General features: G+C 43.2%; 1 protein-coding gene across 1 annotated transcript in view; it reads left to right on the forward strand.

The window, feature by feature from the left end:
- The window catches only part of SLC12A4 (solute carrier family 12 member 4), a 111,567-nt gene that overhangs the window by 23,268 nt on the left and 71,238 nt on the right, over window positions 1-17,061 (forward strand). Inside the window, exons 5-6 of the mRNA XM_075836908.1 lie at window positions 8,757-8,811; window positions 15,018-15,148. Of these exons, the coding sequence (XP_075693023.1) occupies window positions 8,757-8,811; window positions 15,018-15,148 (186 nt within the window). The remainder of the gene's footprint in view (window positions 1-8,756; window positions 8,812-15,017; window positions 15,149-17,061) is intronic.

Here is a 17,061-nt window from a genome sequence, read left to right on the forward strand (position 1 = left end):
TTCTAAATGCCAAGCCAGTACAAAAGTGCCACCAACCTGTTTCTATCAGTATTGACGTCACCCAACTCTCTTACCCACTCCTCCCACTGCCTCCAACAAGCAGCATAAGCACTCCACGTCGTGCGCGCCAAAGACCTTTGTAACAGTTGTTCTACGGGACCGATACCAGATCCCAAAGATGATCCGGACAAGCCAAACCGAGACGATCCGCTCCCGGTGCCAATTGCCGAAACCGGTCCCACTGCGAGCGAGAAAGAGCATCATCGATACAATTCCGTACCCTGCGGGACATGCACCGCCACCACCCACGCGTTCAACGACAAACACACCAACACTAAATGTCGCAACAATTGAACTACCGGAGGAGAGGACGCCGTGATGTTATTAATGGCCAGCACCACCCCCATGTTGTCGCAGTAAAAACGGACCTTCTTATCCCTGAGCCTGTCCCCCCAAATGGTAGCCGCCACCACGATGGGAAACAGCTCGAGCAGGGCCAGATTCCGCGTGAGTCCACTGGACACCCAACTAGCCGGCCATTGACCTGCGCACCACGGACCTCCCCCGTAAGCTCCAAAACCGCCCGCCCCAGCCGCATCCGTAAAAATATTCAAATCACTCGTATCCTGCGCTGGGGCCATCCATAGCGAGCGACCATTGTACTGGCCCAAGAAGTCATCCCAAACCTGAAGATCAGCTCGGTGCTCCTCCTTGAGCCGCACAAAATGATGTGGCGCACGCACTCCCGCCGTTGCCGCCGCCAACCTCCTACCAAACACCCTCCCCATCGGCATAATCCGGCAGGCGAAATTCAACTTCCCCAGCAGCGACTGAAGCTCCCGCAGCGTCATTTTTTTCAGTCTACAAGCCCGCCGTACCTCCAGCCTCAAAGCACCCAACTTATCCGCAGGGAGACGACACTCCATTGCCACCGAGTCTATTTCAATACCCAAAAAACAAATCGTCGCTACCGGGCCCTCCGTTTTTTCTGGCGCCAAAGGAATCCCAAAATCCCTCGCCACCTTCTGTAGTGTATGAAGCAAATTACCGCAAACCGGCGAACCCCCCGGGCCAACGCACAAAAAATCATCTAAGTAATGGATCAACGAGTCGACCCCGGATACTCCCCTCGTTACCCACTCCACGAAGCTACTAAACGCCTCGAAGTATGCACAAGAAAGGGAACACCCCATCGGAAGGCACCGATCCACGTAAAAAGCCCCATTCCAAAAACAACCCAACAGCCGTTGGCTTTCCGGATGAACTGGCAACAACCTGAACGCCGCCTCGATGTCGGTTTTTGCTAGCAGCGCACCTGGACCCGCAGCCCGCACTAAACCCACCGCCTTATCGAATGAGGTATAGACTACGGAGTACAACTCGTGATCAATCCCGTCATTTACCGACGAACCCTTGGGATACGATAAATGTTGAATCAAACGAAATTTTCCGGGCTCGCGTTTAGGGACAATACCCAACGGGGACACAACTAAATCTTTTACAGGCGACTCAACAAACGGCCCCGACATGCGGCCCAACGAAACTTCTTTTAACAACTTTTCCGACACGACTTTTGCATGCAAGTAAGCCGATTTTAAATTCCTCCGCGTAACCGGAACCTCATAAGGAGGCGGAGGAATAACAAAACCAACACGAAACCCTTCGTAAAGCAACTTAGCCGCCGCCCTATCCGGATACTCATTTAGATAAGGGTCCATCTTTTCCACCCTCACCGGCGACACCGCGGAGGGCTGGTTCCCTGACCTCTTTTTTCGCAGACATTTTGCCGCCCCGTGTGATGCACCATTACACTCGGAACACACGTGCTTGAACTTGCACGTGGCCCCGAACTTACACTGGCCTTCATTAAATTGCCAGCAAAAACCCGCCTTTCCCCCGCCGCTTTGTCCAACCTGACTAGACTGGCCTCCCTGGCCGCCGCTCCCGGGAAAGGACTGCCTAACCGGAGCCGTAACCCGTAACCAGAGAGCAATATCCTTCTGGTCCCACCGAATCGCCGGCCGAACCGCTTTCCGCTGACTGAATTGCTCATCGTATCGCAGCCACGCCTGACCCCCATACGCCCTATGAGCCTCCCCAATGGCATCAAAATAACAAAACAACGCCGAGCAATTTTCCGGCGCCTTTCCCCCTATCACACTAGCCAATATGGCGAACGCCTGCGACCAATTAACGAACGTCTGCGGGATAAGCCTATACCGCCGCCGTTCCTCCTCGTCCTTTTTACTCTCGTCCCGCTTGCTCTTATCCAAATTAAATTTAGCGAGCGGCAAGAGAGAAAAAATCTCAACATATTCGTCCTTCCAGATCCGCTCGCGCACCTCCTGCTTTAAATGCGCCCCCAACGGACCTTCGAGACAAACGTACACCTCGCCCCGAGCACGGTCATCAATACGCACCCGATCGCCATCCTTTTGTGCCTCGGTCTGTACCGACACCGCGACCGCCTCCCTAACCGCCAGCACGGGCCGCGCCTGTACCAATCCCACGTCCCTGGGGCCCTCCCACACTACCGCCGGGGACACTTCCGTAGCTACCGGCGCCGCCGCCCTGTCTAGGCGCCCGACCAGCTCCCTCAAGCAACACACTAAATCTGCCAGACCCGCGCCATCGCGCCCGCCCGCGCCACTACCGGCCACCGATGCGACGCTAGCAGCCCCCCCGCCGACACCCGACATAAAAATCGCTGGATATGACAATGATGGAGTTACACACTCACCGGGCCGCACAGGCGCTGTGTTCCCGTCAGCCGGACCATCCTGACCTCGACGATACACGTCCAGTTCACCTTCCTCCAGCTCCTCTCTCGCAGACGACTGGCCATCCCACCGACATCTTCGGATCGGAGATGATGAAGCGCTGACTGATGGGCCGGCAACCTGCCGCCCGACCGATGGAACCCAGACTTCCGACTGGACCTGTTGCCTCAACGTCGCTGCAGATCTAGGCGTCCGTCTCGATGATCCTGAAGAAGCCTGCCCCCTGGCCGGAACATCACCAGGCGGGGCGGCCGTACCTCGTCCTCCAAATCTTCCATCCGACGGTGGAGGGGTGACAGGGAGCCCGGCCTGCGACTCCCTGCTCACCGCCGGACCCCGTCGCGGCTTGGGATTCCTGCCAGGACGCAGGGCCTGGGAAGGGGCGGTCCCCCCAGCTGCCTGGCCTGCAGCGTCCGAGATCGGGCTCCCTCTGCGACGCCGTGTCCGCGGGACTGCCTCAGGACTGAGGCGCTCTGGAGGTCGAGACCGCCGGGAGGGACGAGTCGACCCGGCCTGCATCGCCGTCACCCCCGGCAACGCTCTCTGCCTGCTCCGGACAGGAGCAGTTGTTGCCGACTCCCCCCCGCCGCCATGCTAGGAAGGGGGCCGGGGGAGGGGAGCCTGTCTCCTGCAACAGACCCTGAACGCCGTGCCTGACGTGGCAACACGGCGTCCGGGATCCTTGCTAATGCAGCCACGGTCTCCTCCAGCCATCCGGGACCGTGGTGCACAGCAGCAGCACGCAGCTGCTCTAACAACCCTGCCTCTGCCATACTGAGCGAGAGCGGGCAACGGGGAGCTTGTCTCTCCCTGTGTTACTCCTCCCGCTGCTTCCGGCTCAATGCCGCAAACAGCGGGAAGCTCAGCAACGGCCCCCTGACTCCTCCTTGTCCCTCCTCCACCTCCTCCTAACTCTCCCCTACCTATTAACCCTTTCCCTACCAGTGAGGTCATGGAGGCTTCCCCTTAAGCCCTGCAGGCTGCGTCCAGCCTCTTCTGCAGCGTGATATCACACAACAAAAGCCATTGAAAAGTCATAGAAAAATATATAAAATAAGAGATCTAGTCATTGTTTATTTAATGCGTTAAAAGTCGAGGTAAAGACCGCTACATCTGTATATACATAAAAAAATAAAAATAATATAAATATATATATATTTGGTAAAAATTAAACATAAATGTAATGCACAAATCTTTTGCTTGGCTGTGCTCAAATGTAATCTTTCAGATCAATTGTACATAATATAATGCTACATTATATATAATCCTCAGTGCCTCTTGTTGTTAGATGAGCATCTAGCCCTGTTTTGAATGCTGTCGTATCTGCCAATGCTTCTTGGGGCAGGGATTCTCTGATTCTGTCTGCAAAGAACATTTTTCTTATATTGATGTCTTATTTGCCTTTCCTCCACGTGTAAAGCATTTCCCCTGGCCCCTTCTACAAGTCTTAAAATACCAAAAATTTTATTTATTATAGAACCTATATAATCCCTCTATAAATTCAAAGATCTGTCATTCCAATCAAGCTATAACATAGTAAACCAAAAAGAGAACAGGAATGGCTTTCAAACACTAAAAATTTTGAAGAGTACAACATTTATTTGATATAAATACATACATTACAAAGTATATAAAAATTTATATGGACGGAGACAAAACACCCTCATGTGGCCAGATGACACAACAAAGGCCTAAAGATAGAGAACAGACAGAAAACTCCATCTAGATAATATACGTGTCCGAGAAATCAATAAGACTATACCAGTTATAACATGTCTAAATTGACAACCAATAGGTGAATACTTATCCCAGAATAAAACACTAAAAAATATATCCAAAGGGTAGTGCGACCCAAGAAGTCCTAAATGTTAATATTTATAACTAGAATGAATCATGAATCTACCTATACTGTACCTATCGATTATAGTAATCATAGAAATATATACTAGGTGTAGGGAATATATTTCCATTATAAATAAGCACCCTCGGTATGCGTCATATCTGCTCCAATAGTTCATACAATCATGATGCAATCATAATGTCTGATTAAAACATCAAATAACAGATATATAGAGGAAGATCGATTATACACACTTAGGCCTTATTGACACTAACGTGTTAAATGTCCGTGGGACGGCCGTTGAAACAGCGGCCGTCCCACGGACATATGTAATTCAATGTTTCAACGGACCGTGTGGGAAAATAGGACATGTCCTATCTTTTCACGCATCACACATCCCTCCATAGACTCCTCTATGGGGGATGCGTGACATCGCGTCCCGCAGCGCTGAGCACGGATGCACCTCGGATGTGAAAATGCAGTTTTTCACGTCCGAGATGCGCAGAGCTCGTGTGAATCAGGCCTTAGGGTCTAGATAAGAAGCCCATTACGTGCACAGAACGGGTGATGCCCTGAAAATAACCCAGATCTAACTAGAAGAGAGGAATTTTTAGCCCAGTATTCCCTTTGGACATGATGATGGAGATGTCAGATTAAACACCTCGACGCGCGTTTCACTGTCCTACAGCTTTGTCAAGAGGTCTCCGTGGCAAGAAAGAACATGGAGCTTTTTTTTTTTTTTTTTTTTACCACCAGTGGCTAAGAGCTGCCGCGGAAAAAAAAACACCACCTCCCATTGAAATTAATGGGAGATGGTTTCGGACGTTTTTTGGCGCTGGTTTTTGCATCAAAATCAGCGTTAAAAAAACCTGTGTGAACTGCACCTAACACCTGCTGCCTTGTTCCCTTTATATTACAGCTTGGGGTCCCAGTAGTGGTATGCCCTGTGATCATCCTAAAAGGGTATCCCCTTGTAGACCTTTATGGCAGATTTATAGGATATGCCATACATTTCTGAGGTTCCAACTCTCTGACCCGCACCTACGTCCAGTACTGGGGTCCCTCATCTTCTCTGACCTGGTTAAGCGGCTGCCACATTTAGATAAATCCAGTTATGACATCTGATTAAAATTATTTATAGGAATTGTGATCTAGTTGATTGTTCTCAAGTCATCCTTTCATATTTTTTAAACCCCCTGCACCAGTTTCCAGTGTTTCTGTAACTCCCATTCACTTCCATGAAAGTTATGGAGACAGAGTAGCGCAGCGAGCTTTGTTGTTTCTGTAACTCTGGCCATCTCTTCATTCATTCTCTGCCTTCATGCGGTGGCCAGCGGTTCTGGAAATAGGTGCAAGTGGTTTTGAGAAATGGCAAAGGATGGTTTGAGAACAATCTATCAACTATATAATAATTCTCATTTTATCAGCTGTCAGAATAACTGGATTTATCTAAATCTAATTGGTTTCAGTGTTTACAACGAAGGTCAGCCATTTATAAGTAAGAAAAAACTAAAAATCGGAGTCTGACACACCACGAATTTATATTAAAAGGTATAAATTTATTGATACATAACAACAAACAAGATTAAAAACAGAGATGATTACCACAGTATAGATGGATACCAGACACTGATACACAACAGAGGCGCTAAATCATACAGGAATGTGTGGGCAATGTATATGAAATGTATTGCACCATGCAACCTGCATGTGCCTATGTAAAGTCAAAAGTAGCGATCCCCCACTCCTAAATGGAACCATGCATGTGGCATATCTACAGCAGCCTAACAATAAATGAAACAATGGATAGTGAATAAATTTAAGTAGTGTAGTCCAATGTTGGTATAAACTACCAGTTACCCCTGCAGCTGCAGTGGAACACCTTAACCATGTTTAGAGAGCGACACTGTCTGGCATCAAACCCAATCTTTTGGTTGCTCTCCATATAGGTATAGCATTTATAAGTAAGGTCTGAAGGAAAAAAAACAATTCGTTTATGGTTTGGTTTCTTAAAGGTTATGTACACCTTATGAAATAGTTGTTTGTTTTTTAATTAAAAATGTTGATCCGTGTGTTTTGTTCAACTTTCTATAAACAATTTTTACTTTTTAAGATACAGCTGCTTTGTATCCTGTATACAGAGCAGCTGTGTCCAGCGCTGAAACTTGTATCCGTCAGGTTAGCGGCACTGACCGGTTCAGTGACAGCGGGTCAGACACGCAGGAACGAGCTATATAACATAGATGTGATCGAGAACAGGTGGATCCTGTGTCTGAGACACGCAGGACCCGCTGACACTGAAACCATCAGTATCGCTGATCTGACGGATTCAGGTCTCATCGCACAATACAGCAGGTCATATACAGAATACAAAGCGGCTGTATCTCAAAAAGTAAAAATTATTTTTAATAAAAAGTTGCACAAAACAAACTGATAGTTTTATTTAAAAATTACTATTTCAAAAGTCTACATAGCCTTTAATGTTATTAAAAAATAAGGTAAAAAAATATATATTTCTCGAATATATAAATAATTATTATTAACTCTGAGTCTAAAAGCACAAAAATACATTGTCCTAAACGGACAACCCCTGATTGAAGGGATGCACTTCAATAGCAAAGGACGTATCTGCATACTGTATTGCAGTATATTGTGCAAGCGATCCAACAAATGCTGGTTTAATTCCCCTAGGGGGACTAATATAAAAAAAGTAATTTCCTTTTTTTTGACTTTACAAAAAAAATTATGTTAAAAAAAAGCCGCTTTTTTTTTTATAAAAAAAATAATGACTAAAGTAATATAAAAACATAAAAATGAACACAGTGGATATTGTCGATATCCGTAAAAGTCCAAACTGTTGTCATAGGATGTTATTTAACCTGCACGCTGAACGCTGTAAAAAAAACATTCTAAACTACCGAATTCCTGTTTTTTGTTTACGTTAGCTCCTCAAAAAAAAAAAAATGGAAGAAAAAGTGGTTAAAAAGTCGCATGTATTGCAGAAAGGTACCAATAAAATCTACATCTCAACCTACAAGAAATAAGCCCTCTTACTGCTCGACCGACGAAAATATAAAAAGTTATGGCTCTCAGAATAAGGCGAAACAAAATAAATGTTTTTAAGAAACACTTTTTTTTCTTTGTAAGATTAGGAAAACCTAAAAAAAACTTGGATTACGGGGATACTGAATTTATAACAACACGTAGAATAAATCTAACTTGTCATCAGAATCTCCGTTTTTTGCCAATTTCATCCAAGATTTTTTCTTCCAGTTTCTTAGTATATTATATGGTACGCTAAAAGGTGCCGCAAAAAACAAGCCGCCATGTCAACGAAAAAATCAAGTCATGGGTTTTGGAGGGCAAGGAGGAAAAATTGAAAATTAAAAAAATTAAAATTGCCTGAGTCTCCAAGGGTTTTTGTTTTGTTCAATAATATTTAGCCCAAAAAGTAATCCTCTTATACTCCTGTGCACCGTTAATGCAAATGTGAACTGTGTAATGTATTATATTGCCACAGCACTGAGAACAAAGACCTCATTTAAGGCCTCAGGCACACTTCCGTTGGCCGTCGTACGGCCGCTAATGACTGGTCCGGGAAACACAGACTGCACACGTATGGCTTCCATGTGCAATCTGTTGTTTCAACGGACCAAATAAATGAAAAGGCTGAAACCTGTCCTATTTTTGTCGGAACTGTTCCGTTAAAAAAACAAAACGGAAGTGTGCATGTCCCCATAGAAATGAATGCGACAGTGTGCTATCCGTTAAAAAAAAATTGATAGCACCCTGAAGAAATGAACTGAGGCCTTAGTTTTATGTGGATCTCTCCCTAAGGGGCTGTTCACATCTGCATTGGAGGCCAGTTAGACGGAAAGCTATGGTTTCCCTATGGTTTTCGTTCATGGGTTCCCCTGGCAGAAAGGTGTGACGGAACCCGTGAATGAAACCCTCACACAAATGTGAACAAAGCCTTGGAAGAGCTGGAACGCCAACTTTTGTAGTCTATTTGGTATGCGGCATCTGACAAAATTTTACAAATTATTTTTCCATTCTTGGCAACAAAAAGCTTCTTTAAATGTTTTATTTGATTGCCTTATCCCGCTTTAAATTATTTTATTTTTTTTCGTATACAGACTTTACTCACCGCTATATCAATGAGTGCTATTGCTACAAATGGTGTTGTGCCAGGTAAATATCATTATTTATGAATAAAATGTTTTATCTTTTACAGCTGCATTATCTCTATTGTATCCTGTTTACTATCATTGCTGCATTCCAAAAGCCATTTATTTATTTTCCCATCAACGTTCTCCCTGCAGCTTTTATATTTCTGAGCGCCACTGTATTTAATTATTGCAGCAGTGCTCCGTCCACAGGCTGAATGTGGGGAATTGACCGTCTGAGGGAGGGAGGGAGGGAGGACTTTTTTTTTTTTTGTTTTTTAAATAAATTATTTTACATTTTTAAAAGCCCTTCTATCTGTAATTAGGTCCTATTCAGATGAGCAATATTCACGTCCGTGTGTAGAACTTACAGCACACGGACTGAACACTCACCCATTGAAGTCAATGGGCTCATTGACATGTCTGATTTTCCGCACGGATCTCCAAAAATCAGATCGCACACTGCTACTACCTTAGGGCGGTCCGATTTGGAGATGCTGATACAAAGCAGTCCGTTTAAAAACCTGACCAACGGAATTCACTCTTGACACATTACCGATTTAAACTCTGATGTAAAATCATCAGTTTCTACCTGAAGAAACACTGACTTGTTTTACAATGTTCGTCTAAATACGGACTACTTCCTCTGTTCGCGTATTGGGCGGAACTGCTCGCTTGAGCAGCTCGCGCCAATCTGAGAACAGTGGGAGTGTCTCAGACTCGTAGTCTAAGAAGCGCTGCAGCCGTTTTGGGACAACACAGCAGGGACCATAAAACGGTGGATCCACGGCATATGGGCACAACTAGGGCGGCAAGTAATATTACTCAACGGTCACTTTAACCCTTTAGTGACTGCCTTAATGGCCAAGCAATTTCTTTAGACATAGCTGTGTGAGTGCTTGTTATTTGTAGGACTAGTTGAATTTTTTTAATGGCACCATTTTGGGGCATATATAATTTATTGATTCTAAACTTTTTTTTTTTATTTTTTTTTTATTCTTTTTTTAAATTCTGAAATCAATAAAAAGACATTTAAAAAAAAATGTGAGTACAAGTATGTATCAGTAAACATACAAAGGCATCTTCTGCTTTTCAGTCAGCGATCTAGAAGAAAGGAAAACTGTGTGTTCCTAGGAGGCACTTGAATATTGTTACTTGCTTTATGTGCTTCTTATTAAATATTTCCGGCCTCTCGCATTGTCCGTCTAAATTGTTCGAATTTGCAGCCTGTCTGATGTTGTCCACTGATAAATAGCACGAATTGAACCCAAATAAAAATAATTTAAGAACAGTTTAATTACCAATAATTTAATAAAAGCTCACTGCCTCCTCTACTCTGTGTGTATGATGCCATTGCATCATAGAAGCGAATTACCGCAAAGTACCACTTGGTTCTTTTGTGTCACTCTTCATCTCCCAACGGCTATCCTTCAGTTAGTGCTACTGGAGGATTTCTCACAAATAATTGCTTTTGGAAACGTGTTTAGAATTGATTAACTTTTTTTTTAAGGGGTAATGGTAAAAAGACTGTTTTGCCTTTTTTTTTGTTCCCTAGAAGAAGCCGAAAATACCGGTGAAACGCGTGTTGGGCATTACAGTTTTTAAACAATCAACATTGGCACCCAGCCCTACAACCTAGCTAGAATATAAATAATAGTCCATCCTAATTCAAGTTGCGATCCGGCTCTCACACAAGCCGCCTGGCCGGTTCCGCTCTGTCCAGGAGCGGTGTCACTAGAGGGCAGGGCAGCAGTACTCAGTGCTTCTCACAGTCTGCTCCTTCCCATCGCTCTCATGCTCTCAGCACACGAGCGGAGGAAGCATAGCGCTGGTTAGCAGTGATCAGTGCTCTGGCACACAGCCAGAGCGCTAATTGGCAGCACATTTACACAGGGAAAGTGGCTCACTGATGGAACTGCCATCCAGTTTGTCCTGCCTCATCTATATATGGTCAGAACAAAGAATCAATTCCAACTGCAGATGCTAGGTTATCTCCCCACCACTCTTTGTGCTACACTGTCATTACACATACATTTCAGCCTCCTATTGTGACCGGAACATTGACACCGGCACGGCACATGTAGCAACTAGAGTATAACTAGGTGTTGACACAGGTGCTTCTGTCTCCACCCAGGTGTGGATATATGCCATCTAGGTATTCAATCACCTCTTCTATTCATTGCCATTATCAATAGATGACTATAGTACAACAACAAGGTTAGTAACCATGGTAAATTGTCTCCTTTTAGATGTAGAGATAGGGGTCTCTGCAATCGTCTGATTCATGCCTACTATTGATTTTTTTAATATGAACATTAATAAAATGATCAATAATTTTCCTCCTTTCCCTATAGTTTACTGCCATTCCTATTTGTGTCTTAAATGTTCTACCATGCAATATAAATAACATAACTTTATTCCGCAGGTTGCTACGACTACAGTGATATCAAATTTATATATACATGTTTTTTGTTTTTTTATAGTATTTCTTTTTGTGTCTCCATAGAAGAACCATAATTTTTTATTTTTCTGCCGACCGGTTTATTTTTTGCAGGACAACGTATCTTTTTATTGCATCATTTTGGGGCTACACACGACTTCTTGATCACTTTTTATTGCATTTTTTGGAAGGCAGGATGAACAGAAAATAAAAATTCTGGCATTGTTTTTTATCTTATTTGTGCCGTGAGTCCTGTTCGGCAACGGTCTCTATCAGAAAGGTCCCGTGCCGGCAAGCGCTGTGATTGGCCAGTCAGTACTGACTGGCCAATTGTAGCGCAGGAGGCTTGTTTTGCCGGCATCTCTGGCTCTGACAAGCTCACTTCTGTCAGAAGGCTTGTCAGCAACGGTTGTCAGTTATAATATTTAATTCGATTTTTAATGGTTATTCACCGTGCCGGTTATTTGACCTAATAGTTGAACTGAAACAAAGGGGTTTACTTCCGAGGTGCTCTATAATAAATAAGTAAATTGTAGCATAATCCATCGAATAGGGCACTCTCCAAGAATTTCTTAAAAGCACTTCACTTTATTTGTATCATTAAAAGAGATACAAATAAAGTGAAGTGCTTTTAAGAAATTCCTGGGCAGTGACACAACATTTATTTTCGCTTTTTGCTGGATTAAGCCGTCTCTATGGCTACGTGCTTGATTTTATACATATGGCAATGTCGCTGAATGAAATACCTGAATTCATTGACTGAGGTGTGTACATATAGTGTATTTTAACAAATTGTTTTTTATTTGTCTGGTTCTATTGTGGAGTACCAGAGAAGGGCCTAGGAAATGTACTTCTAAAATGTGCAATAAGGAATGTGTGATATTGCATAAAAATTTGCAAGCTTCTTATTCTAAACCATTATGTGCAGCTTGTGTTGACAATATTGTCACACAGGAATCCTCATCATTATCTTAAAGCATTAAACAATTAAATATAAAGTCAAGAGCCGACCGATTACTAAAGGCAGTAAGGGCCACTATGAACGTCGAAGATGTTAAGGAGAGAAGGCTATACAGGATATGATTGCTGGCTTAGGCCCTAGAAGACCAAGAAGATTTCCAATCCACGACCATACTAAAAGAATAGTAAAAAAAACCCAGACACTAGGTTACTTTATCTTTGGAATCCTCAAAAGGGGAAAAATAATTGATGATGATGAAGATGATAATAAAAAATAAATATATATATCATATTTTTCGGACTATAAGACGCAGTTTTTAGCAAGAATAATCTTATAGTCAGCAAACAGGGGACCCGGCAGTGCCAAAATGAGCCCCCACCAAGTATTGAGTTCATATACTGTACATACATTTTAGTTGCCAATATTTTGGTATTAAAAATAATTTTTGAAACTGGGCTTATTTAATATTCTAATTTTCTGAGACAAAATTTTGTGTTTTCATGAACTGCTACCATAATCATCAACCTTAAAAGAAAAATATGCTGGAAATAAATCCCTCTGTGTGTAATGAATCAATATGATATGAGTTTCTGAATTTAATTACTGAAATAAATAAACTTTTTGATGATCTTTTAATTCATTGAGAAGGACTAGTATATGTTGGAGTGCTGGACCATTCAATTTAAAAGGGTGTCAGAAAAAAAGCCTTTAAAATAATCAATGGGGCTGAACCCTTCTGCGCCTTTTCTGCGACGACTGGGGGGGGACGGGACGGGACTCTGAGTTACTTGATACAGACGAAGATGACAGCTATAACTGTGCTTCACCTTCGCTCGCACTGTCCATATTGGAGCATAACATTTGATTTGCTTCCTCTTCTGTGAAGACTCTTCTGGCCATATTGGGGGATTTTAGAATAATATACTAAACGATGCACCCAAATTGCAGCTGCTAACTAAAAACTTTTTTTTTTTAAACCAAACAATGTATGTGGAAAATCTAAATGGTGTCATTGCTACCTAACAGGGAAATCGGGCAGTGTGCAATCTAGGGACACAACAGGGCGATGGCGACCGGGTACTGGAATAGGTAATGGCTGGGCACAGATCACAGCACGGCAGAAGGGCACTGTGGGTGACTGAACTGAAATATACGTTAATCAGTGGGCATAAAAGGGGCAGATCGCTAGGTTTTGGGGTAGTTTCTTTAACTTTTTAGCACTATTATAACTGACAATCTTTCTGACAGAAGTGAACTTGTCAGAGCCGGAGAAGCCGGCAAAACAAGCCTCCTGCACTGTGATTGGCCAGTGAGTACTACCTGGCCAATCACAGCGCTTGCTGGCATGGGACCGTTGCCGGACAGGACTCGCATACTATTGCGGGTAAGCACTTGCAATCTCGCTGTACAATCCTGTCCAATCATGTGAAGGGCTTAAACAGGATAGATTTCAGCGAGAACATGGTCTGGTCTCAAAGTCTGAAATACTGTATTTTTTACTGTATTTGATGTCTTAACGGGCTTAACCAGACAACATAAACATACTCTAAAACAGTTATTATACATATAAATACTGTTCTCTATATACTTGCTTTTGGATTTTTGGATAATAACGCCAGTCGCTACAGCGGTCACGTGATCCGCTTAGTCAGTAGTTTTCTGATTCTCGATGATGTGCTGACACTACGCGTGACCTTGAAGTTCTTCCTACTCATAAGTGTCTGCCACTGATAACGTTCGTTTACTAACACAGCCCCTGCATCAATATAACATTGCGCCTGTGCAGGGTCTAATTGACTTAGTGACTCCCCTGTTGTCTCTGCGCATTCTCCATATCGCTACCAATGAGAATGGTTTTTTTTATTCCCTAAGGTACGGCTTGCCATTTATATTTTTACCTCACATGTTCAAGTTTAGCACCTGCAGTGAAACGCTGAAAGAAGCGAGGTACATTTATTAGAGTAAGTTAGGTCGAAGACTGTGACATGGGAAACTGTAGGCGGACTAGGGGCAAAATAAAACAGTAGGACGGGCAGAGGGATATGGTGGGTGGCGATAACTGCAGACAAGATGGCAAAGCATCATGGGACATGTAAGACAACATCGTGAAGTACCGTTTAGAACCAAAAAGTCTTAGGCCTGATTCACACGAACGTGTTAAACGTCTGTGGGACGGCCATTGAAACAGCGGCCGTCCCACGGACCTATGTAATTCAATGTGGTCGTTCACACAGCCGTTTCAACGGAGCGTGTGAAGAGTCCGTGGGATAATAGGACATGTCCTATCTTTTCACGCATCACGCATCCCTCCATAGACTCTGAACTATGGTGGATGCGTGACATCGCGTCCTGCAGCGCCGAGCACGGATGCACCTCGGAGGTGAAAAACGGTAGTTTTTCACGTCCGAGATGCGCAGCGCTCGTGTGAATCAGGCCTTAGAGCATTTGACCAGTGATATGGATCTATTGGTATGACCATATTGATGTATCTTTTTATGATGAAAAGAATAGAATAACCGTGCAGGTCACTGTTGGAGGTGTTTGAATTATTATTATTTTTTTTACCTGCCGTTGGATAACCCTTTTAATAATGGCTAACTGAAATGACAGAACATTGATACCAAATAGCAAGCTTTTGAGACAACTTCATCAGTCATCCGAACGACATGCCGCCCATCACTTGCTATGTCTGGAATACCCTTTTTAAGTTGGCTTCCTGCAAAGGTCATCTTTTCACAAACTGCCTACTTCAGCCATTCTTATACATGTGTATAAGCTGTATCTAACTTTTTTTCCTTTTTAACATTTGTTTTGTTTTTTTCATTTGCAGCTGGTGGTTCGTATTTTATGATATCGAGATCCCTTGGTCCAGAGTTTGGTGGAGCTGTTGGCCTCTGCTTTTATTTAGGGACCACATTTGCTGGGGCAATGTACATTCTTGGTGCAATTGAGATTCTTTTGGTAAGAGAACAAAAGTATTGTATTTTACATTGAGATACATGTTTGTGTAGCAGCCTCACATGCCATATTATGGAGAAACTAGGGGAAAATAAGTTACCTTTAGGCTAATTTTATAGAAATTGATAGCAAAAAGACAAACTATCTCCGGACAAAGGAGGATGTGGAAGGACTGCTCTGCCGCTGAAAGGACTGCACTCAACTGGCGTGCCCACAAGGACAAATTACCTCGGGCAAGATTTTAATTTTCACTGGCGATACCCTTCAAAAAAATCTAAATAAAGACCCCGGATACTAGCATTTGGCAGCAAACTTCTTTCCCCTTAAAATATAAACAAATATGTGCAAATACAGGTATTTAGGTTTTCCTCTTGTGTGAAGTTTTCTAAAATTCAGTTTACGGTGTGACTATCACTATTGCAAAAGTTTTATTGCTCGTAAGGTTTGTGCCCCAGATCTCCACTAATCCTATATAGTATGTAAAACTGGATTCCTATTGACTGTAATGGCATATCAATCAAGGTTTATGAAAAGTTTGGATGGATAGAAAACCTGTGGACACAGTAATGCCAGTTCCACAAGGGAAGGAAAAGCTATTGATTGATTTTTGTACAGGTAAAATTTGCAGCAGATTTTCCACAAGGAAATTGACGTGCGTTGTGGATTTTTAAATCCGCAGTATTTCTATTGCGAATTGAGCATATATGTTATTAAGGTTTTTTCCCATTGATTTCATGTGTGGATTTTAAATGTTTTTTTATTTTATTTATTTTTTTATTCGTAAATCTGCAAAAAAAAAGACAGCGGAAAATCCGCACCAAAATCTGCACGATTCTGTGCGTATTTGCTGAGGAAATCACACAATTTATATGCGTTGTCCAGAAATAGCAAAACATGTCTGCTTTCTTCCAAAATAAGCGCTACACCTGCCCATGGGTTGTGCCTGGTATTGCAGCTCAGCTCCATTAATCTGCAATACTGCACAAAACCTGTGGACAGGTGTTGTGCCGTTTTTAGAAGAAAGCAGCCTAGTTTTTCCAACACCTTTTAAGAAACAGTTAGTGCATGTTTACACGGCAAACGAAAAACCAGCCATAAAATATGTAGCTGTTTTCAAGGGAAAACCGCCTCAGATTTTCGGCCGTTTTTATGCATCAAGCGTGTTTTGATGCGTTATTAATACGATAATTTTTGGAGCTGTTTTTCTATTGAGACAATGAAAAATGGCTCTAAAAATGGCTCAAGAAGTGACATGCACTTCTTTCTTATGGGTCGTGTTTTTTACGAACGGCCGTGTAAAAAAAACGCCCCGTGGGAACGAAACATCGTTTTTACCATTGAAATCAATGGGCAGATGTTAGAAGGCGTTCAGTCTCCATATTTTTAGCCGTTTTCTGGTGCGTTTACGGACCGAAAAACGCCTGAAAATAAGCCATGTGACATAACCTAACTCTAGTCTCTGACACTTCATGTCCTGCACGATTTGTGCTTCACATACTGCTTTTCATAAAGCAATGCAGGCTGCAATTAATGTCCGATTCAATTACGTAATACGAGAGTAATACAACGTCCTGACACGACCCAGGGTCAGTACGCTGTATGAGCCGCGCGGCATCCTTCTCTAGAGGGGAGAAAAAGCGTAGTATGGTGATCATTCATTATTTTTTTCTTTGATATAATTGTCTGTGGGTGCAATGTACCGGGCTGGCATGGGCCTCTACCTTGCTACCCCCCACAGAGTAAACGCTGCCAGCTAGGAGCTGGCAGAAGTTTCCCAGTATAATTTACGCTAGATTTCTTGCGTAAGTTATAATACATTTTTAAACCACTGTGACCATGCCCCCTTTTAAGACGCGATGCCCCAGTTCAATGCCAAAAGTCTAAATTAGCTTTGCAAATTGTGACTTTTAGACCCT

Source organism: Rhinoderma darwinii, chromosome 9, assembly GCF_050947455.1.
Source record: "Rhinoderma darwinii isolate aRhiDar2 chromosome 9, aRhiDar2.hap1, whole genome shotgun sequence".
NCBI classification, from domain to species: Eukaryota; Metazoa; Chordata; class Amphibia; order Anura; family Rhinodermatidae; genus Rhinoderma; species Rhinoderma darwinii.